The 22425-nt window shown below is 43.4% G+C and overlaps 1 protein-coding gene across 2 annotated transcripts in view; it reads right to left on the bottom strand.

Moving 5' to 3' along the window:
• STX5 (syntaxin 5) overlaps positions 1-22425 on the bottom strand; it is a 699464-nt gene that overhangs the window by 231278 nt on the left and 445761 nt on the right. For both annotated transcript variants that reach the window (XM_044075745.1, XM_044075746.1), the window contains exon 9: positions 12702-12802. In XM_044075745.1, the coding sequence (XP_043931680.1) occupies positions 12702-12802 (101 nt within the window). The remainder of the gene's footprint in view (positions 1-12701; positions 12803-22425) is intronic.

The following is a 22425-nucleotide window of genomic DNA, read 5'->3' as shown; positions in this document are numbered from 1 at the left end:
GTAATTCAGATACCCTTCTAGCTGGAGTGATTGCTAAAAGGAAAGCTGTTTTCCAAGAAAGAAATTTTAAGTCTGCAGTAGCAGCTGGCTCAAAAGGAGGTAGAGAGTTTCTCCAGTACAAAGTTAAGGTCCCAGGCTGGGGTTGGAGCTCTCCTGGGTGGTCTCAAATTTTTGGCCTCTCTGAGGAACTGCTTGAGCAGTGGATGAGAGAAGAGGGGAGGTTCTGTGTTATAATGAGCTGAAATGGCTGAGGCGTGGATTTTAATGGAGGAAAAAGACAGGCCCTTGTGAAGCATCTCAGTTAAGTATTGTAAAATCTGAGGTAAATTGGGTGCTGCTGTGCTCATCCCTTGAGACTGGTTCCAGGCACAGAATCTTTTCCATTTTTCAGCATAAGATTTTCTAGTACTAGGCCTCCTTGCCTCTAAAATGATATCCATCACAGATCTGCTAAGGGATGGTAAAGGAGAGATTAAGTAATTAGCCAGGCTGCAAGGTTCAGTGTTAGAAGCCGAGGGTGCAGAATCTGGTTCTCCTGCTGAGACAGTAGGGAAGGAGTCTGAGGCAGGTGCTAATGGAGATAACAGTGTCACACTGCGCAGGAGGGGGTACCAGTGTTGGCATGGCCAGTCTGGAGCAATTAAAATCATCCTTGGTTTGTCCTGTTTGATTTTTAGTAGTACTTTGGAGAGCAGAGACAGAGGGGGGGAAGGCATAGACTGATAGGTTTTTCCAGCTGAAGGACAGAGCATCCACTTTCCAGGCTTGTTTGTGTGGAGTCCTTGTGCTAAATTTGTCCAATTGGTAGTTCTGGGGAGAGGCAAACAGGTCTATATCTGGGCTCCCCCATTTGCTTGTCAACATGTTGAAAATCCTTGGTTCCAGTTTCCACTCGTGTGGGTCCATGAGATTTCTGCTTAGTCCGCCTGCCAGTGTATTTAATTTTCCTGGCAGGAATTGAGCTTGTAGGTGCACTTGGTAGCACAAGGCTGTGTTCCATAATGTCGTGGCTAGTCTGCAGAGGGGGTAAGAATGTGTACCTCCCTGCCTGTTTATGTACCACATAACAGTGGTGTTTGTCCGTCTTTACCATTAGTTGCCCTGGAAGAATGTGGTCCTTGAAAGCTGTCACAGAATTCTGTACAGCTAACATTTCTTTTTGATTGATATGCAGGTGCATTTGACTTGGGTTCCATTTGCCCTGAATGCACTTCCCCTGCCAGGTGAGCCCCCCCATGCATAGTCTGATGCATCTGTTAGGGTTTGAGCAGCAGGGGGTGGTGTGAAAGGTAGTCCCTTGTTTTGGTGGCAGGCCTCTGCTCACCAAAGGAACTCTAGGAGAAGGCAAGGTATGATATGAATCATTGTTTCTAGGTCTTGAGAATGTTGACACCATAGGTTTTTTAGATACCACTGTAGTTTCCTCATATGCAGTCTTGCATATGGAATTAGAAGAATGCAGGCTGCCATGAACCCCAAGGCTTGCAGTATTGGTCTTGCAGATAGCAGGGTTTTTGTGGCCACTTGTTTGCCATAGGTTGCCAAATTAATTTGTTTCTTTGGCGTGAGGTAAGCCATCTGGGAAGTTGTATTCAAGCTTGCTCCCAGGAATATAATTTGTTGACAGGGTACCAAGTGTGATTTCTTTTCATTTATGGTGTACCCCAGACAAGTTAGATCCCTTTGTACAAAGGCCAGATGATTCAAAAGTATGTCCTGCCTTTCTGCCTGAATTAGACAATCGTCCAGGTATGGATATATTTGAATATTTCTTTGCTTGCAAAATGCAATAACTGGAGCTAGGCACTTTGAATACCCCGGGCGCAGTAGATAAGCCAAAGGGCAGTGCAGAGAACTGACAGTGCATGTAACCTGCTTTGAAGCGTAGGTATCTTCTGCAAGATTCCCTGACTGGGATGTGCAGATATGCTTCTTTTAAATCTATTGTTGCCAACCAGGCATCTTTACCTAGCATAGGAAGTAATTGAAGAGTCAGCATCTTGAATTTTGGAATCTCCAAAATGGCGTTTAGAGTAGACAGGTCCATGATAGGACGCCATGAATGGTCTTTTCTTGGTACCAGGAAAAGTCTCGAGTAGAAACCTTGTCCCTTTTCCTCTTCTGGTACCAGCTGAATAGCCCCCAATGCTTAAGCGAGAAAGTACTTGTTCTTGGGCCTCCGGCCACCCGCTTGGTGTTGGCAACGTGTGGAAGTGAAATCTGTATCTGTGGGACACTTCATTTAAAACCCATTTGTCCTGGGTAATGAGTTCCCAATTCTTTGCATGAAGAGCAATCTTTCCCCTCAAAGGGGCAGTCAGTTAAGTGCTTGGAAATTTTAAAAGGAAGTCATTGAGACAGATTACCATAGGGGGGGTCTTATTATTCCCAAAATTGGAAGTGGAGGCCTCACTGCTTAGTTGTGCGTGTCCCCTGGGACTGAAACCTGTGTTTTTTGCCGTGTCTGGGTTTGGCTTGAGAAGATCTGGAAGGGGCTGGAAAGGACCAATTCTTAGAGGGCCAGTGCCTACCAAATCTAGGAGGCTGAACTTGTAAAATAACAGTTTGCATAGATTTAGCTTTATCTTCCATCTTTTTAAGAACTTCCTCAGCCTTGTTGTCAAACAGATGGTCCTGATTTAAAGGAGCATCCAACAATTTAGCTTTAACATGATCAGGCAAAGATTGCTCCTTAAGCCAAGCATGCCTTCTGAGCACAGACCCAGCAACAGCAGCCCTGCAAGAGGCCTCTAATGAATCAAAACCACATTGCAAAGTATGTTTTCCAACTTGTTCAGCAGAATGCATTAAATCCTGTAATTCTTTATTTTACACACAGTCAGGAATCAACATAATTTTCTGTTTAAGCAGTCCAATAACATGTTGCTGATACTTTAACATATGAAACTGTCAGTTTAAAGCCCTAATGGCCAAGGTTGCAGAAGTGTAAACCTTCTTACCCCATCTATCCAGCGCCCTGGAGTCTCTATCAGAAGGGGTAGGATTTTTAGCAGTAGAAGCCTCAGTGCCCTGGGCCCCTGTGAAATAGTCTCTGGATCTGCAATACGATTTTTAAAAAGGAACTTGTGGGACTCAGGGACCCTGCCAGGTTTTCTGGGAGCAGGAGGCAGGGAATCAGGGGCCAAACTAAATTCCGAAAAAGCATCATCAACATTGTCTAGTACAGGAGGAATAGCTAAAGGCCTATGCTGAGGTAGGAGAAGGAAATCCCTAAGCCTCTTTTTTGAATTAGAAAAATCATGGCTTTCCCAGTGGAAATGCTCCCTTAGAGTATGTAAGGTTTCCCCAAAAGAAAAATCCTCAGGAGAGGAAACAGAGGTAATGGAGTCCTCTGCATCAGAATCTTCATAAGTAGAGAAGGGCAAATCCAGATCACCAGAAGAATCAGAAACATACTCCTGATCAGAAGATTCATAATCAACTTCAGTCCTAGGCCTCTTAGAAAGGGGGGGGGGGGTTGGCTACCCCTGATTAGAGTTATTAGATCTTCGGCCATTCTTATCATTTGTTTTTTAGGCATAGAGGCCTGAGCGAGTGGCCTGGGCATAGTTTCTTTAGGAATGGATCGAGATTTAGGCCCAAGTAAAGAAGGAGGCGTCGGTTTATTATGCAAGTCTGTAGGCCTGAACACATCCTCAGAAGCCAGTGCTTGTACAGCAGCTCCGGACCCATCCAAGGTAGAGACATCCGCGGGTTCTATAATTGAAGCATCTCGCGGCATACCCTGTAGCAAAATGTCCTATAAACTAACTCAGTTTTAAAGTACCTCAGAAAATTACTTAAAAAAAAAAAAAAAATGCTACGGTTCATCAAAGTAAGATGAAAAGTTACTTTTCCTTAACATCTAATGATGTCTCAAGGCACATTTCTCTAGGGCCACATTAATAAAACCTCTAGGTGTCTAGTATAACCTGTTCATATTTACATTAACTGCAAAACCATACTTCATTACAAGCTATTGAAAGACTTCAACTTAAAGATACATAATCAGCAACACAATGACCTTTGTCAAGAAAGCTAAATAAGATGGAAAATATTGCTCATACACTATGTTTTTATAATTCTCATATTTTGCTAAATGAGACTAAGCAGTGCACTATACAAACATACAGAGAAACATCCTAAGGCCAATTTTCATTTTACTATCATAGATAAAAAATTCAGGGCAATATCAAGAACAAATCAGGTTGGCGCCAATTACATAATAACAAAGAGAAAAATGGATGGTTAAACTAGGGGCACTATTTCCTCCAGGACTGAATGAATATTTTTAATATTTTTACACCTTTATACAAGTGTAGTTTCTTACATAACCTCCAGGTGGACCAATCACTATATAAAGAGGAATGTTTTTTCAAGGAATTTGATACACTGATGAAGGCTTTGTAACTTTTCAGCCGAAACCAGTCTGTTTGTTCTCCTTATATTATTATAATAAATCTTATTGTCACTGTTTTGCTGGCTCTTGCTTTTTTGAATTATACCAATGACTTCTGGAGTCATGCAGCTACCATACTTGCAGGGTATTTCCACTAAATGTATCAAAAGCAAAGTAACATAGGCAGAACTGTTCTTCCTTAAAATGAAATCTTGCAGGTGGATGAACATGATGCTTTTGCCAGAATGTATACCGCTTGAGTGGTTACTTATGTAGCACAAGTTGTTTAGCAGATACATGGGCTGAGTCTTATCCTCAATAACATAATGACAACTTTTCACTGCTCTTCATGAGAGGGTTTACTGTCCTTGTTAAGCCTTTAAAGGTGTCCAGCTTTATGTTTTTCTTGCCATCTTCCACTACTTGAAAGCTTCATTTTTTTCCTTAAAAAAAAAAAAAAAAAAAGGTGACCTGACTGAACAGCAGCTCAAGTGCCTGTAGGAGCTGGACAGAAGTGTCTGCTGCTAGCTTGCCCATCCTGGAGGGGAGGGGCTCTGGCTCGCCACTAGGGTAACCCTAGTGGGAGCACCTGGTGTTATCAGGTAGAGTTTAGGCCTGCAGAAGTCATGCTGTTACAATGCATGTTGCATGGCAACTGAGAATTCTGTATATGATACACACTTCCTCTTGGTAGACACCAATGGCAAAGGCTGGAATAGCTGCTTGGGGGGGGGGGGGGGGGGTGATGCCAGGAAAGAGAAGAATAGGCTATCACCAGGATCTAGCAAGCTGGCACGCTGTGCCCATCACACAACTCTTGCTGGGAAATGGAGAACAGCTTGGGATTCCTGGGAAAAAACGAATATACAATGAGGCTCTTGCCTATCCTAGGAAAGCCCTTCTTCAGTACCTTGAACTGAGTAGGACTGTTGGATGCCAGCTGTGGAGCTATCAGAGGGTAAGAAAAAAGACTTTGTATTTTATTTTTTCCCCCTCTAAGTTTTTTTTCATTTTTTTCTATGACAAATGAGCCTGCAAGGGCTTCCACCTAGTCTCAGTAACTTTTTTTTATGTCTAACATTGCTCAGTTATCACTGTTAAACAACAATAAAAAGGGAAGCAAAGCATAAAAGTCATTAGTGTCAGCTTGTCTACAAAAGCATACATCTTAAGAATAAACATACCAGTACACATTTTTAACAGAAACAAGTGCCTCAAAACATGAAAAAATATTACAATTCTTAACGTTTTGCTTGAAAATAGACGAACATTCATAAAAAGAGTACAAACAACCAAGTGTTCTAAAGCATGAAAAGCAGCTGAGAACATGGGATGACTGCTTACACTGTGCTCAATTCCAGACAGTGTTTCAACAGAAAAGGAGAGAAAATGAGTTATGTACTTACCATAACGAAAAATCTGTGTTGTCTTTCTCCATCTGGTTCAACCTATGGGTTTATCTGATCAAATAACGATCATGCAAAGATTTCAGCTGCCAGAGCTCCACCTCCTCTACTCACAATACCTTTACAGGACCTCAGACTGAGTTTGACACTCAGTGCCTTAACTATCAAAACAGCATCCAAAAATGGGCGACATCAAGGTACCCACAAGCAAGAGAAAGCAACCTTCCCTATTTGGTCACCATATGAAAAAAGGACTTAGCAAATAGGCGGGAAGGCAAGGCTGAACCAGACGGAGAAAGACATGGCTCTACTGAGATGTTAAGTACGGAATTTTCATATCCAATGTTGTCTTTTCCATCTGGATTCAACCTGTGAGGCAAATTACCGAACCATGTAATACACCACAGGAGGTTCTACGGAAGAACAATACCACGGTGGTGGTGCTGCGGTATAGTTGTCGCCTCACAGTAAGACGCTGTCCGGTTCGATTCTCAGCTAGAGCGTCTTCTGCGTGGAGACATGCGTGAATGGGTGTACCTTCGTTGAAAGTTGTGCGTCAGGCCTGGAAAGCTGGTACTTAAAAATCAAGTGCCAATCATTAGCAGACCGGAGTTCCGCTGTGGCGACCCCTAACCAGGAAAAGCCGAAAGACACAAAGTTCTACGGAAGAACAATCTGCAATGCAGTGGACCCACAGGAACCCCTAGATCTTGAATGACTGTCCAGCTTGTAGTGAGACACAAAGGCATTGGGTGCCCTCCCAAACAGCAAGGGCACACAAATCATAGGTTCAAAGGTGTACATAGACTAATAACCACTAGGACTCTTTATAAGCCTAGCCATGCAACCCAAATGTAACCCACAAATTTGATTTCTATAAGTGGTGATTGGACAGAAGCCAAACGAGGGTTGAATTTCCAATTACCCATCCATTAGTCCAAGCTGCACTTAAAGATGGGGAGGAACTCTGCTTCATGTGGCTGGGGAGCCTGTTCCAGAAAATGGGAATTCTCTGAAAACCCGTCTGTCTCTCTCCAACATGTCTTATTTATGGCATGAGCAAAATTCATGTCTTTTAATTTATTAGTTCTGATGCTGTTTGTTTTGCGGATGTGCAAAAGGTTCATCAAAAAGGGGTCCGGGGATGCCTTGTATGCTAAGCAAAGATCATCTCTCAAAAGTTTGTGTGACACCGAGTAAAGAGACAATGGGGCTATGAGGCGATTTTTGGAAGGAACCTTTATGGTCATTCCAGTTGCTGTATGTCTCTGGTCAGGTACATACCGAAGAGGGTATTATACTCCATGATGGGTCTGATGAGAGCAGAGTACAGTGGTATGATGACCTCTCTGGACCTAGATGCCATGCTATGCCCGTGCTTATAAGCTGAGCAACATAGGATTTTCTTACTACCCTGGACACATGTTGGTCAAAGGCTGGGTTACTTATCTGCACGAGTGCCCAGATTCCAGACTTCTGAATCAACTTTTAAGGACGTTTTACTAATGAAGTAGTTACCCTGGGTGATGGACTTCCCCAAAAGGTTCTAAAATGTATTTCTTGGTATTGAGTTTTAAGCTATGGCTTTGGCACTAAGTGTTTGTTTGTATTAGACCTTCCTGAAGGGTGTTCTCATCTTAGGGGGATTCATTAACAGCTCCCAGTTTACAAACATCTATGAACTTGGTTGGTCAAAGGCCAGTGACGTTGGCTTTGACATCTGAGAAGTAGATGCCAAAGACAAGTGGGTGCAGCACAGAGCCCTGGGAGATTCCACTGGTGACCGTCCTTTGTGGAAGTGGCCTCACAGATTAACTCCAGGTCCCATCAGTCAGCCAAGCAAGCTATCCATGTTGGCTAGTTCCGCAAGTTTGCTGACAATGCCTGAATGGGGTACTGTATCAAATGCTTTAGCCAAATCTAGGCAGATAGTATGCACAATTTTATTAATGACCTTTTCAAAGAAGTCCACCAGATTCAGTATGCATAACCTTGCCTGACGAAGACAAATTGGTAAGGTTCCAATGTCTGGAGGCCTCTTATGTCCTGGTTGATAAGTTCCACGATAATTCCTTCCATGGCTTTGCAAATAAGACTAGTCTGACTACTGGGTCTATTGTAGTTTCCAGGATCTGTTGAAGGCCCTTTCCTTATGAACGGGGATGAACATTGCAGTCCTACATTCAAGTGGCACTAAGCCTGTTTTATAACTACAGTTAAATAATGATTCCAGAGGTCCTGATGAGTCCTATTTTAGACTATCCAGGAGATATCCTGGTATGTTACTCGAGTCCAAAGAGGCTGCGTTCTTGGCTTTAGTGTGTGCAGCCAATACATGTTCCCTAGTTATAGCTGGAGTTGTGTTTGAGGGTATTTTTGATGAAATGGTTGGGGGTGGGGGGGGTAAAGTTGAACTGAATTTGTCCACTAACAAATTCACTAGATTGCCAGACTCAGTGAATGTGGCATCATTAACCACCAGTTCAGCACACTGCTGTGTGCTGCCCTTGAGGCTTCTAACATAGCTACAGAAGGCTTTACGGTCATCTTTCACCTATAAAGCTATCCTAACTTCAAAGGTGTTTTTTCTTGACCTAATTAGCCTTTTTATTTGCTTATTTACTATGATGACAGAGTTTCTCTCTTTATGGGAATTACCCTTCCTGATTTTTGCCATATTTTTTTTTTCCTTTTGTTGTAAATCCCGTTTAATCTGGGATGCCACCAGAGTGGCTTCTAAGGCTAGTCTTGGGCTTACTTCTGGTAGGTACAGCAGCCTCTATGCAGCCAATGACATATTTCTGGGAGAAATTCAGCATAGGCTCTGTTCTCTCCATTTTGGAGGGGCACTTAATTTTGACAAACCATCACTTAAGAAAAGGTCATTTTCTTTGGAATAGTTCCTGTTACTGGTTTTAATGGGATTATGAACTTGATTTTGAAGGAGACAGCTTTATACTCGGACCTTAACAGGGAGAAGAAGACATGGGGGGGGGCAGCAGCATTCTCCCATATTTGTATGCATGAGGTCCAGTATGTTGGAGCTTCTAGTGACCGTATTTACTACGTGGTCAAGGATGTTTGTATTTATGAAATCTAGGAATTGCTGTGCCTGTAAATTTGAGGCTATTAGGATTCAGAGTCTATAGACGGATAATTAAAATCTCCCATGAGTAAGGTGTTAGGGTGGATGGCAAGTGTCTCCAGTAGGTCCAAGTATGCATGGAGAGCTTTTTTGGGACAATGAGGATGACCTACAGCTGGCTAGGATATGGTATGGTATTTTGTCTATGGTGATCTGCATATGGAGTAACTCTAACAAGTCTTCCTGTTTGACCAGCTTAGAGGCATGCTATTGAGACATCGCCTTTAGCCCTTGTCAGTGCAGCTACTGGTCTAAAAGTGTGGAATGCAATGAAACCTTGTACTGCTGGGGTGCTCCCTGCCACTTTAAACCATATATCAGTAACTGCACAGATGTCTACATTCTTGAGTGATGTAAGGAGGGCTTGGAGGTAGTGTATTTTTTTTAGGCTCCTGACATTGAGCAGTATCATCTTGAAGCACAGTTGAGTTTGCTATGTTGCTAGGTTTGTCAGTTTGGCATTGCCTAAAAAAAGCACTATGGATCTAAGCCACTATTCTAAAGTCTACAGGGAGGAGGTATAGACAATGTGGTCTGTTAACCATGTCACCCCAAGCTAACAATTATTGGATCCCCTAAGCATGACACCAGAAAAACAGCCAGCTGTTGAAGTCAATCATTTATTGCTCATATTGTGACATCATCCTCAGTGATGGTAATATGCTGCTCAATGCTAGGTTCATACCAGCCTCAGACTCATACACTGAAAGCCCCATAATGCCTCTTCATATGGTCTACGGAGGTACACCACAGGTCATTTATACCTACATGGACTATGATGGAATTATACTGGTACTTGTGCCATAATGACTTAAGTGTGCACATTAACTGGCAGATCCTGGCTCCAGATAAACAACTTATGGTTATCTTCTCCTTGTTTACCCTGGTTAGAGGGGCATCAGTATATCATACAATGGAATCATCCAAAGAAATTCTATACAAAAAAGCAGCAGAAGTAGCGATAGCTCTGACAGAATGACTTTTCAGTTTGTGATGCAAAGGCTCTCCCTTCAACCTGTAAGCAAAAGCAATTCAATCAGACACCCACTTAGACAGCATAACCTCAGAAGCAATACACACTTGAAAAAGGAGACAATTGTTTAGACTTTCTGAAAGATTTTATCCTGTTTAGATGAAATCTCAAATTGTCTGTGCACATCAAGGAAATGTAACAAATATTCACCTTTGTTGGTGAAATCAGGACAAAATACAGGAAGGTGAATTGCTTGATTCAAATTATTCTCTATAGCCACCTTAGGGAGAAAGGAGGGATCCATATGATGAGACACCCTATCCTTATGGAAAACCTGCAATTCAGATACGGATCTGGAGACTGAGAGCCAAGTGGGGTGTGCTGCCCGGAAGCAAATTAATGAATGGTCACACAGACCGATGTAAGAAAAGGGGGCACTAATTGTACTCTATCTTTCAATCACTTGGCAGGAGAACAACCTTTCTATGTCAAAAGCCGAAGTGGGCTGACCGGAGCTGAAAGAACTTGGGTCCAATGATCCCAAGGATCCCCCAGATTCCAGCAGAGAGACAGTCTACTCCAATTTTGAGACTAAAGTAGAGCTATCAAGGGCAGATGCTTCAAGGGGAAGGAATGACTTTGAAGTAGGAAATGAACCCAACCTGGAAACTCCCACCTTGGCACATTGGCTCAGAGATCCACTGAGTTCAGATGTACTGGAGTTGAAAAAACCCAGATAAGAGCCAAAGCCAAAAATCAGCCAGGCCATCAGCTCTGACCTGCTGGAAGGTAACACAAGCAGTCCTGAAGACTTCAGATGCATGAGGCCAAGGGAAGAATCCAAGCTGATGGACCCAAAGCGCTAGGGAGAGGGAATGGTGCTGATGGAATAAGGCCTAACTGCACCTGCACCTGAAGGAATGACCTTATCAGCTACTCCAAATCCAAAGCTTTTAGGCTGCTGACCAAACTGGATGCCAGAGTCAATGAAGTCACTAAAGGAGCTTTGGAGGTCCATCTGAGAGGCAAATACTCAGCTGATCGGACCCGAACTGAAGAAGCCTGGATCTGAGTGGAGAGGACTCTTGTGGAGCAGACAGAGAAAGGCGACCTAGCTCACTATGCAGCAGCACCCATGGACAGAAAGAGACTGGGGAGGCTCAAAGCTGGAGGAGAAGCCTTCCCCAAAATTGGCATCAAAAGCAACTATATATGAGATGGAGGAGCTGATGGCACAACTGAAACCTGTGGGTGATCCGAGGGTCTTGGAACCTTCAGATCCAGTGGACCAGACAATGCCACAGAAACAGAAGCTGGTGCAAACCACTTGCGGTCCCTGTTAGCAGAGTTGGGGTCCTTTGATCCATGTCTGTGATCCCTATCTGACATATCTCCCTTGCTGGAAGAAGTGGAATCACCAGAAGAGAGAAGGTCCTTCAACACCAACTTTGCTCTCCTCTAATTAATGGCCCAAGAGCTGAAACCTTTGCAAATGGATCAAGGTGACTCTAGATGGATGGCACCCAGACAGTAAATGCAATTATTATGGGAATCCTGTGAAGCTAACTTGCGCCCACACTCCAAGCACTTTTTGAACCCCTATGGATTCATGACATAAACCTACATACACAAAACAAGTAAGGACCTCCTACAACACAATTAACAGTACACTAAATACTCTACTACTACAGAAACCACCACTAACAGTAAAATACAAGTGAACACTCAAACACTATAAATACTACAAACACGCTAGGTGGGAAAAGCCCACACACTATGTTAAACCTAAACCACCCAACACTTGTGAAACAAAAAACGCGGGGGGTAGAGGACAAAGGGAGCAAAAGCACTCTATAAAAAGGATACACTTCAGTTGGTGTCATTGCTCAGGAATGACCACAGCTGCTGTCCAGGAATGGTGGTAAACTAGATTTGCGGTCCTCCAAGTTGAGTGAGGTATTATGGGTAGAGGAGGCGGAGCTCAGTCAACTGAAGTCTTTAATATATGGCCAGTCTCAGATCAGAATCAGATCTGATAACACGCAGGTTGAATCCACATGGAAAAGACATCAGATCAGATAATACTTCTAAAATGGGCACATTCAACTGCTGGAAACCGACTGCAAAAATGAATGAAAATAAGCTCATCTGCTAAACTGCCACTGATATCCATCCCAAAGTAATTCTAAAATGGCACAGATGTCACGAAGGAGAATGGTCTGGGAATGCATCTCTCTACGACACCTGTTGGAGAAGCACAACCTTGGTATGAATTAAATAAGCCCCTGCCAAGACCATGCCATAAGGCCTCACAACCACTATGGAAACACACCCAGTGATAAAACCTAAAAATGTACGTCAAGGGCAAACAGTTGTAGTGGGAACCAAAAATGAAATTCTAAAAGCACAAGTACTGAATTTAGACTTTACTAAAAAGAAAAGGATAAAGGAGAAAAGGGATGTGCAAATCTGCAAAACAGAGAGGTGCAAGTAACAAAATAAGTGTCATGGTAAGAAAGAAAGTCTGAAAAAGTTAAACATATAAGTTAGGTAGATGGAGTGGTGGACTCAGGAAAAACACAAAAAAAGTACCAGGAAGGAAATAAGCCAGGTAAAGTGCCAATCCAAGCATTAGGTTAGCTGTTCATGCCAAATGCCAGAACAAATTACAATCTTATTTTCAAAACTGCAGTCAAGTTTTAGCTGCTGTCTCATTCCCTACTCTTACAATGACATTTTGCCATACTCTTCTACTCTACAGCTGTAACTAAAACTCACCTGCTCATTTATAAGTTGTAGTTGCCTGCTCATCCTGGGGTCCATGTCAATGGTAACATCACCCGATCGCCGTACATCATCTTGTAGCAAAACTGATTCACCTAAATGATTAAAACAATGTTACGTGCAAGGAAGGACAATCAAGTTTTGTGAGTAAATGCTTTTAGAAACCTGTTACAATACTCCTATTGTTTTATGTAACAGAAAAGGAATTACATTAGGAATCTTAAACAGGCACTTCATGACAGAGTATGAGAGGAGTGTGAGGTGAGGTAGTAATATTTATCCATTTTCACCTGTCCTATAACATCTGCCATAGCTGCTTTAACAAAATGACAAACAATGCAGACAGTGGACGGAAAAGGCAAAGTAACAATTCCCAATACTCACTGCACATAACCAGCCATTCAAATGAAAAATCCTAAAATATCAACAATCCACATAGTTGACATTGAACATACTCTGAACTCCTTCTGGTGGTTCAAGACATAACATACCGCAGTACAAGGGCAAAATGACTGACTTCAACAATTGGCTAAGCTTCTGGTGTCATTCTAATGGGATCCAGTATCTGTCTGCTTGGGATGACATGGTCGACAGACCACTATGCTTTGCCACAGATGGCCTGCACCTGTCGCCCCTGGGATTCCGGATACTGGCTAAGGCTCTTGCTGCCCCTATAGTGCCTTTTTTTAGGCAAGGTTCAAATAACAAATTCACCACCTTAACAGGAACAGGCAAGCAAAAACTGAGGGTACTGCTGCTCAATGCCTGAAGTTTAAATCTCAAAATGCACTCACTCAAAGGCACTCCTTAAAATGGAGAACATCGATATCTGTGCAGTGATAGAAACCTGGATCACGGTTCCAGAGAGCACCCCTGCACTACCAGGCTGTAACTCATACCACACTTTTTGGCCATGTAACCTGGACAGAAACACCAAAGGCGGAGGTGTGTTCATATTCATTAAGGATATCCACACCTCCAGGCTAGTTGCTCAGCATAATGCCTCCGAGGTTATCCAAGTGCAACTAACTCTGGGCAAAACTGCAATCCAAATTGTAGCTTGCTACAGATCTCCCACCATGCCCCAGGATTCCCACTCCTCTTTTCTTGATGTACTGGAAAATATTAGGGTTCAACCAAACACCCGAATAATGGGCAACTTCAACTACTCCACCATTAACTGGGAAAACTACTCATGTACCAACTCCTTAGCTCAATGCTTTCTGGAATTCATAAACTCCAATGCCCTGGATCAACTTATCCACACCCCCACCAGGGGCAACAATATCCTAGACCTAGTTATTACCAACATGAGTGACCGGTGTTCCACACCTGAAGTCAACTCCTCGTTGGTCCGATCAGACAATAAACTAATCACCCTTGATATCCACATCCCGCCCCCACCCCCATTAAGGAAACCATAGTAAAAAATGTCTCCAAAGCCACCTTCATGCTTAAGACAGAAGTGATGAACTTCATGACACCCATGCAGATGGACAATACAGTTATAACTGCTGAATCCTACACAAATGCACTCTATAAGCACTTACGAGTGCATGGATTGTGCTATCCCAAACAGAACCAAGACGCTATCCTCCAAAAAAGGAAGCCAATCTGGTGGTCCCCTGCCATAAACAAACTGTACAACAGAAGGAAGAAACTGTTGCAAAAGAGAGTACAATCTCATGAGTGGAGGAACTCCCTGGTCAGCCTCAGTAAGAAGCTGAGATCCCTTATAAGATCCTCCAAAGCTAGGTATGAAAACAAAATTGCCACTAATTCTAAGGACAACCACAAAGCATTCTAAAGCTATGTCAAGAATCTCGATGGCAACACCCAGATCTGCTCTGAGTTACAGCACAAAGGCACAAAAATTAGAAAACCAACTGATATTGCCAACATCCTGGCAGATAGGTTCAGTGCTACCTTTACCCCCCACCCCCACCCCCTAAAGGGCCCATATCTATACAGGAAGAATGCAGAGTCCCTGTAATCACAACTATGCAGGTAAAAGCTGCACTCTCTAAAGCCAAAAACACAGCATTCATGGGACCGGACAACATCCCAGGCTGTGTTTTACATGAACTTCAGAAAGAACTGGCTCCCCACTTAAGCACCATGTCCAATAATAGCCGCGCATCAGGCTTTGTGCGCGCTGAATGGGGCATAGCAACAGTTATCCCACTCCACAAGGGGGGAGCCACCAGTGATCCCGGCAACTATCGACCTATTAGCCTGACGAGCCTGGTCTTCAAGGCCATGGAACGTATCATGGAACTCAAAACAAAGACATTGGTAACCTCCAAACTCTGGATCCCACCCAGTTCGGGTTTGTGAAAGGCAGATCATGCCTCCTGAACCTGATCGACTTCTTTGAAGCAGTCACCAAAGCCATAGATGAGGGTAAGGTAGTTCACACAGCCTATCTCGATCTCGCCAAGGCTTTCGACACCATCCCCCATTCTGGAATTATAGCTAAACTCACTAAAACTAGGTATATATCCCTATGTCACAAGATGGGTTGCCAACTGGCTCTCTGACAGAACCCACACTGTAAAAGTTGCAGACTCCAAATCTGACCTCAAAGCAGTGACAAGTGGAGTACCACAGGGTTCCATCCTGGGACTTCTGCTTGGTATCTACTTTTCTGAAGTACAGGCTAACACAGACCAACACAGAAGGCCTCTGGCTAATGAAGTTCGCAGATGACTGCAAACTAGGAGACATAGTCAAGTCCCCAAATGATGAGGACATCCTACAGAAGGGCCTCGCTGAGAAAGATGCCTGGTGTCAGAGCCATGGCCTCAAGCTCAATGCCAAAAAGTGCAGTGTCATCCCCTTTGGTAAAAACTCTGTACCCATGAACTACCACACAGGCAGCAATCTACTTGACACCGAATGTGTGATAAGAGACCTTGGGACCCAGGTGGACAGTAGTCTCTCCTTTGATAGTGACATCGCCACAGTAGTCAGGAAGTCCTTCTACGTGGCACACCTCATCTTAAAAGGGTTCTCATCCAGGAAAAAAAAAAAGAGGTCATTGTTCCCTTTTACTCAACACTCATTAGCCCCATTATAGAGTACAATGCCCCTTTTGGAATGTACCTCACAAGACATATGCAGCAGCTGGAAAAGGCCACAGAAGTACCTCACAAAGAGGATTACTGGCCTCAAACAAATGCCCTACACTGACAGCCTCAAAAAACTCCAGCTTTACACCGTAGCATATTGCCTACTCCGAGGTGATCTCTGCCTAACATATAAAGCTATGTCAAACCCAGAGCTCTTGGATATGCTACACCTAAAGAAATCCCAATCCCTCCGAGCTACACGCTCTAGGGACCTAACCTTGTCATCACAATAAACAGGACATGCTGAAGGGATATAGATACCTGTCCCAGAGACTTCCCATACTCTGGAACAGGCTACCCATCTGTGTCAAGCAAAGTTCTTCATTAGCACTCTGAGTCTTCCGCCCTTTCGTTCGTCACCGTCTCGCGGATTGAATCCAGAGTGACTGGCTTCTACTTACGACAAGATTTCGTCGGCGGTCTTTCACTTCTCAGGGAGTTCGAGATTCGTTCTCCCTTCCTGTACAGGTTTTCAGTCCCTCTTGTGTGATTCGCACCGTGAAGAGGTGGCCCCATGTTGGGCGCCAGAAAATGTTAAAAGAAAAACACTTATTTCTCCAACATTCGCCAGAAGAAACACAGCAATTTCGATAAGCACATAAAAGCTTTATTTACATGCATGGAGACCTGCCACATCGATGGTGGAATGTCAGCAGTCTAACTTCTGTACAAACTGCAGGGGTTTTTATAGCCCCTTCTGCACGTACACACACACACATACTCAACAAGATGTTTATCAGACACTGAATTTTAGTTAAGACAGAAATATGCAAGGGTCAGTTTTCAGTTAAGACAGAAATATACAAGGGTCAGTTTCAGTTAAAACAGAAATATGCAAGGGTCATAACATAATTACAAGTTCTGTTCTTTCTCGGACTGCAGGTTAACATCTGCACATTCCTTCATGGTCAGCCTGTTTAAGCAGGTCAAACAGTTTTTAGAAATTCTTTCTTTGCACACAAGATAGTTTAACCCTTATTATGCCTGATACAAAGTAGTTGTTCATACAGAATTTTATTACACACGCCAAGAAAAATCTTGATTAGTGGATGCAAAATAGGAAATACACCCCGGGGATCACTTCTGTGTGTCTGCTCGACAGTGGTACAGGAAAATAACTTTCTTGGGTGGCGTAAGCCAGGGAACCTTGTTGGCTAGGCTTACGTAGGCCCTTGGGCCGATAGCCTAGTACCTACCTATGAGCCTATAGGTCATAATGGCCAACTACCTAAATGCACTGCTTTATAAAGGGAAATGATAATAAAATTTAGGGTGGAAATTATATGTTAAGGGAGAATGTGTAAAAGCACTTTGAAGCAAAAGCATAGCGTTAGCTTGGACAGTTTGTTAATTTTAGTCCTCCCATAACAATTGGAAATAGTAATTACCTTAACAGCAGCCATTTTCCAATTAAAGAACTAGCCAGGTGATGTTAGACAACAGTGAACCACAAGCTTTTCAGGCAGGATCAGAAAACAAGTTACTACATTCTTCAGATGGTCACAGCAGCTACAGACACTACTGTCTGCTGCCTTTTTGTGACAGTCTCAAACTATAGGAATGGAGTGGCGGATCGATCTTCTGCTTTTTTTTTCTCTTGGAACTAGCCTTTCCTGTTCTTTCAGGTGTATAGGCATGAACTAACTGTTCTACATTGGTGGAAGGTCAAGCCCCAGTGATCCCCTTACAGTATCCACATCAAGCTATGATCACTACAAATAAAACAATAATAAAAAAAGTACTAAGGCATGTTCTCCTCACAAAGCAAATTTATCATACGAACCTACTAAATTTAATCTCCAATATCAACTTTACATTTATTTACATTTTGTTAAACTGGATTTATCTCCGCAATGCCCTCTTTTCAGGGGAGACCTGAGAAGGCATTTATACTGACTAAGGGAAATTTGGCCAGGACACCAGGAACTTTTACATCTACCTGAACTACCACTAAACTCAGGCAAATGGGCCCTCTCTAATGTCTCATTTGAAAGATGGCACTCTCAAAAAGTGTTAGTACTGGTAAAAAGTAATCCAACAACCTGATACAGGAATAGAGCCCTCATCCTTTTCCAATATTGAGTGCGCTACATGTTACTCTATTGTGACTGCTGACTAGTTTACTATTTTTTTCCATCTGCAATACCTTTTCCACAGCATAGCCAATATTTTCCCATCTTATGTATTTTTCTGCTGTTCATGTTCCATTCTTTACCCTTCATAACAAAACCTCAACTTACAACTGTCGACCATAAACCACTTGCTCCCCCAGCCTTCTGTCTATAACTTGCCTCTTCCTTTCTCTATACTCCATATTTTTCCCTGTATATCACCTACCTTTTCCAATTACTTGCTATCCTTAACTCCCTTCATCACTAGTAACATTCTATTTCACCTTACCCAATCTATCACCATGTTCCCTATCCAATACCTCAGGAGGGCCAAAATGTTTACATTACACTCTCACTCAGGTTTTGCTCTTCTGTGCATTCTCTTTCTCTATCATCTTTTCACTATTCCATATTTACAAACTCTAGTACCACCAAACAATCAACACTTCAGGGATGACAAATACCACTCCAGTCACCAACAGCTTCTCTCTGATAATTTCATCCCCTCTGCACTGCCTCTCCTAGCAACACATTCACCCAGATTAAAAACTGTGCCAAAAACAAACCAGTTTCAAAAAAAATTACAACAGAAACATGTGAAGATCACTATATTATCCAGTCTCAGTCTACTGCCTTTGCCCTCTCCTACCTGGATTTTCACACACCTACCTAGTTCCCATTGTGCTTTTCAATTTGGTAGCACTTGAGTTGAAGGTATGGCACTGTGTGCTTCTCTGTACCCATAGTGAACCTGAAACAGCCAACTGTCTCTGCAGCTCAATTTTATTTCAGCTGTGTGTCCACAGCCAAATGTACCAGGAAATGTCTCACAGCACAGGAGCCTGAACTGTTTCAAGACATTTAAAGAAAGAATATCCAATGGCTGAAAAGCTGACTGGCATAACATACTGGGAACCAGCCAAACATGACAGCTGCTACTGTCTAATCATCAAAACAAAGAACGAGTATCAGAAGGAAAAATACAGAACTGGTAAACATGCTTCCATCAACAAATTAACAGGTGGTTTTTAGACAGCTCCAACTTGTACTCCACAAATATTCCTTACAATGCCACCTAGGCTCTTCTAAACAAAAGTGAATTAAATGTATGGCAGGGTCTATGTCATAAGATCTAAAGCTCAAAAGACTGTAAACCAAAATATCTAAAACTCAAAATATCAAACATGGGAATTTCCCCTTCTCCACGGTTGTGAGAACCCGGAGCTGGTATATATAATTAGCAGGGGGTATGAGGGGCACAGGGAGGCTTGCCCCTTGCATTAAAAATGCTTTCAATATTTTCAGTTTTAGATATTTTAGCTTTCAGTCTTTTGAACCTTTGATTTTATAACACAGATCTGTATGGCATTGTAAGTAAAACTTGATATCATTTTTAAAAGTAATGTACAAATAACTGACTAAATATTGAACACAAAGCTGCATTTTCCAGTGTGGCATGAAACAAGTTTTCAAAAAGCTGCATTTTATTTGCATTAACTGAATTATCTACAGCATTCTTAGGTCTTAAAACCTCATTCACTGCGACAATACAGGGTCCATTAGAAAGTACAGTTGTGTACACTTACCACAAATGTGGATGTTCGAGTGTATTCACTGTTGCAGTCATCACATTAGGGTTATCCCTGCTAGGGTAAGCCCTCAAGTCGGCCCGCATACCAGAGACTTAGTATTTCTGCGTTGGTTGCTGTCGCTTCAGGACTGACATCAGGTCATCAGTGGCCTAAAATAAGGCAGCCAACGCCATTACATCAGTTTTACTTGCCCTGTCAGGAGCCTCCAAGAGGAAGCTAGGTTATGGTGGAATAACACCACCAGTAGAAAGTAAATACCAAAAACTCCTTGTAAGGAGGGAGAGGGGGAGAGAGAGAGAGAGAGAGAGGGAGAGAGGGAGAGAGAGAGAGAGAGAGAGACACACACAAGGGGGATGGAGGGGAGGGAAACTTGGACTGCAACAGTGAATACAATCTAACATCTACATTTATGGTAAGTGTACACAACTGTACAATGTTCTTCGTATTTCACTGTTGCAGTCATCACATTTGGGTTGATTCCCAAAGCTAAAGAAAAGAGTGGAGGCAGTCAAGAAGACTGGGGGCTGGCTAGGATGCCCTGCAAGACTGTGGTGGCAAAGCCTGCCCTGGATTTGGAGAAGAAAGGCAGGTCGTAATGCTTGGTGAAGGTATGAACAAATATCCAAGTTGCAGCCTCCAGGATTGTCCCTGGTGGTGGCCCCACTGAGGAAAGCTACAGAGGTGGAGGTTGCTCTGTTAGAACGTGTTCTGACCCCCTTGGGGGGACTTTTCCCATGCTGTTTGTGGCAGAAATGGATGCAGTGTGCTATCCATTTGGAAATGGTTTGTTTGGTTATGGCCTTGCCCTCTGCTCCTGCAGCAAAGCTGACTAACAATTGATCAGTCTTTCTAAATTATTTAGTCCTGTCTAGGTAGAACCTGAGCTGTCTGTGCACATCTAGAGAGAGTGCAGAATCCTTTCCCCCTTGTTTTGTGGGTTAGGGAAAAAGGTGGGCAAATGAATGGATTTGGTTGAGAGCCACATTGGACACCACTTTTGGCATGAAGGATGGGTTAGTCCTGAGGGAGACCCTGTCAGCATGGAAAATGATGATAAACTCTACAGCCATTAGTGCGTGTAGCTCGGATACTCTTCTAGCTGAAGTGATGGCCAGAAGGAAGGCTGTCTTCTGCTGAAGCTGCTGGTTCAAAGGTGGGCAGGGTGAGCTTTTCCAACACAAAGTTTAGGTCCCAAGCCTGGGTAGGTGCTCTTCTGGGAGGGCTCAAGTTGTTAGCCCCTCACAGGAACCGTTTAATGACAAGGTGGAACAAAAGAGGTGGCTCTGTGCCGAAATGAGCAGAGATGGCAGAGGCATGAATTTTAATAGAAGAGAAGGATAGACCCCTGTGTAGTAGGTCAGCCAGGTAATCCAGGATGAGAGGTAGAGAGGGCTGTGCCATTCTGGCTCCCTTAGCCTGGATCCAGGTGCAAAACCTTTTCCACTTGTCAGCATAAGACTTTCTAGTGCTAGGGCGTCTGGCCTCACATATAACATCTAGAATTTGTTTGCTTAGATTGGCAGCTTGTGCACTGATCAGGAAATAAGCCAGGCTGCCATACTGAAGGTCTGCAATTGGGGATGCATGAATTCTCCATTCCTCTGTGTCAGGAGTGTTGGTATCTGGGGAAGACGCCGTGGTGGTAGGGGGTACCAGTGCTGGCATGGCCAGTCTGGGGCAATCGGGACTGTCCTCAGTTTTTCCTCCCGTATTTTGAGCATTACTCTTGTAATGAGCGGTAGAGGGGGAAATGCATTGACCGAGAGGTTGACCCACTGGAAGGATAGAGCATTCACTTTCCAGGCCTTGCTGTGAGGTTCCCTGGTGCAGAATTTGCTGAGCTGATAGTTAGAGTGGGAAGCAAAGGGGTCTACCTTCGGGGTGCCCCATTTCTGGGTTACAAGAGTGAAGGTGAAGGTTCTTTGGTCTACCTGCCACTTGTGTGGGTCCAGAAGATTTCTGCTCAAGTTGTCTGCCAGAGAGTTTAAAGAGCCTGGCAGGAATTGTGCTATCAGGTGTAGCTGCATGGCTGAGGCCGTGTGCCAAAGGGTCAAGGCGAGCCTGCACAGAAAGTACGAGCGAGTCCCTCCCCGCTTGTTGATATACCACATCACAGTGGTGTTGCCCATTTTGATCATTAGAGACCCTGGGGAGAGTAGGGGTCTGAAAGTTGTCAGAGTGTGCTGAACAGCTAACATCTCTTTTTGGCTGATGTGCAGATGTATTTGATTTGGGCTCCACTGGCCATGAATGCCCCTGCCGTCCATGTGTACATCCAGGCATAGTCTGATGCATCTGTGATGAGGGTCTGGGTGGTGTGGGGTTGTGAAAATGGTAGTCCCTTGTTGTGGTAGCATGCCGCTGCCCACCAAAGAAAATCTTTCCTAAACAAGGTATCATTGGTATAAAAATTTCCAGGTCTTGGGAGTGTTGAGACCAAAGGCTTTTTAGCTACCACTGTAGTTTCCTAATATGCAGTTTGACATACGGAATGAGTAGAATGCAAGAAGCCGTGAAGCCCAGAGCTTGCAGGATTTTCTTTGGGGATAACTAGGGTCTGGTGGCTAGTTGAGTGAAGTAGGCTATCAGGTAGGTTTGTTTTTTCTGGTGTAAGGAATGCCATCTGGGATGCTGTGTCCAGGCTTGCTCCCAGGAATACAATTTTTTGGGTGGGTACTAGTTTAGATTTCTTTTCATTGATGGTATACCCAGGGATGTTAGTAGGTCCTTTGCAAAGGTCAGGTGCTTTAGCAGCTTTTCCTGTCTGCCTGAATCAGGCAGTCATCTAAGTATGGGTAAATTTGAACATTTCTTTGTCTGCAAAAGGCAATGGAGGGAGCCAAACATTTTGTGAAAACTCTCGGAACAGTGGATAAGTCAAAGG

This window comes from Protopterus annectens, chromosome 6.part1, assembly GCF_019279795.1.
Source record: "Protopterus annectens isolate FY-2018-M chromosome 6.part1, PAN1.0, whole genome shotgun sequence".
Classification (NCBI taxonomy): Eukaryota; Metazoa; Chordata; order Ceratodontiformes; family Protopteridae; genus Protopterus; species Protopterus annectens.
Note: the sequence above shows the minus strand (reverse complement) of the source record. Positions and strands in the feature narration are given on the sequence as shown.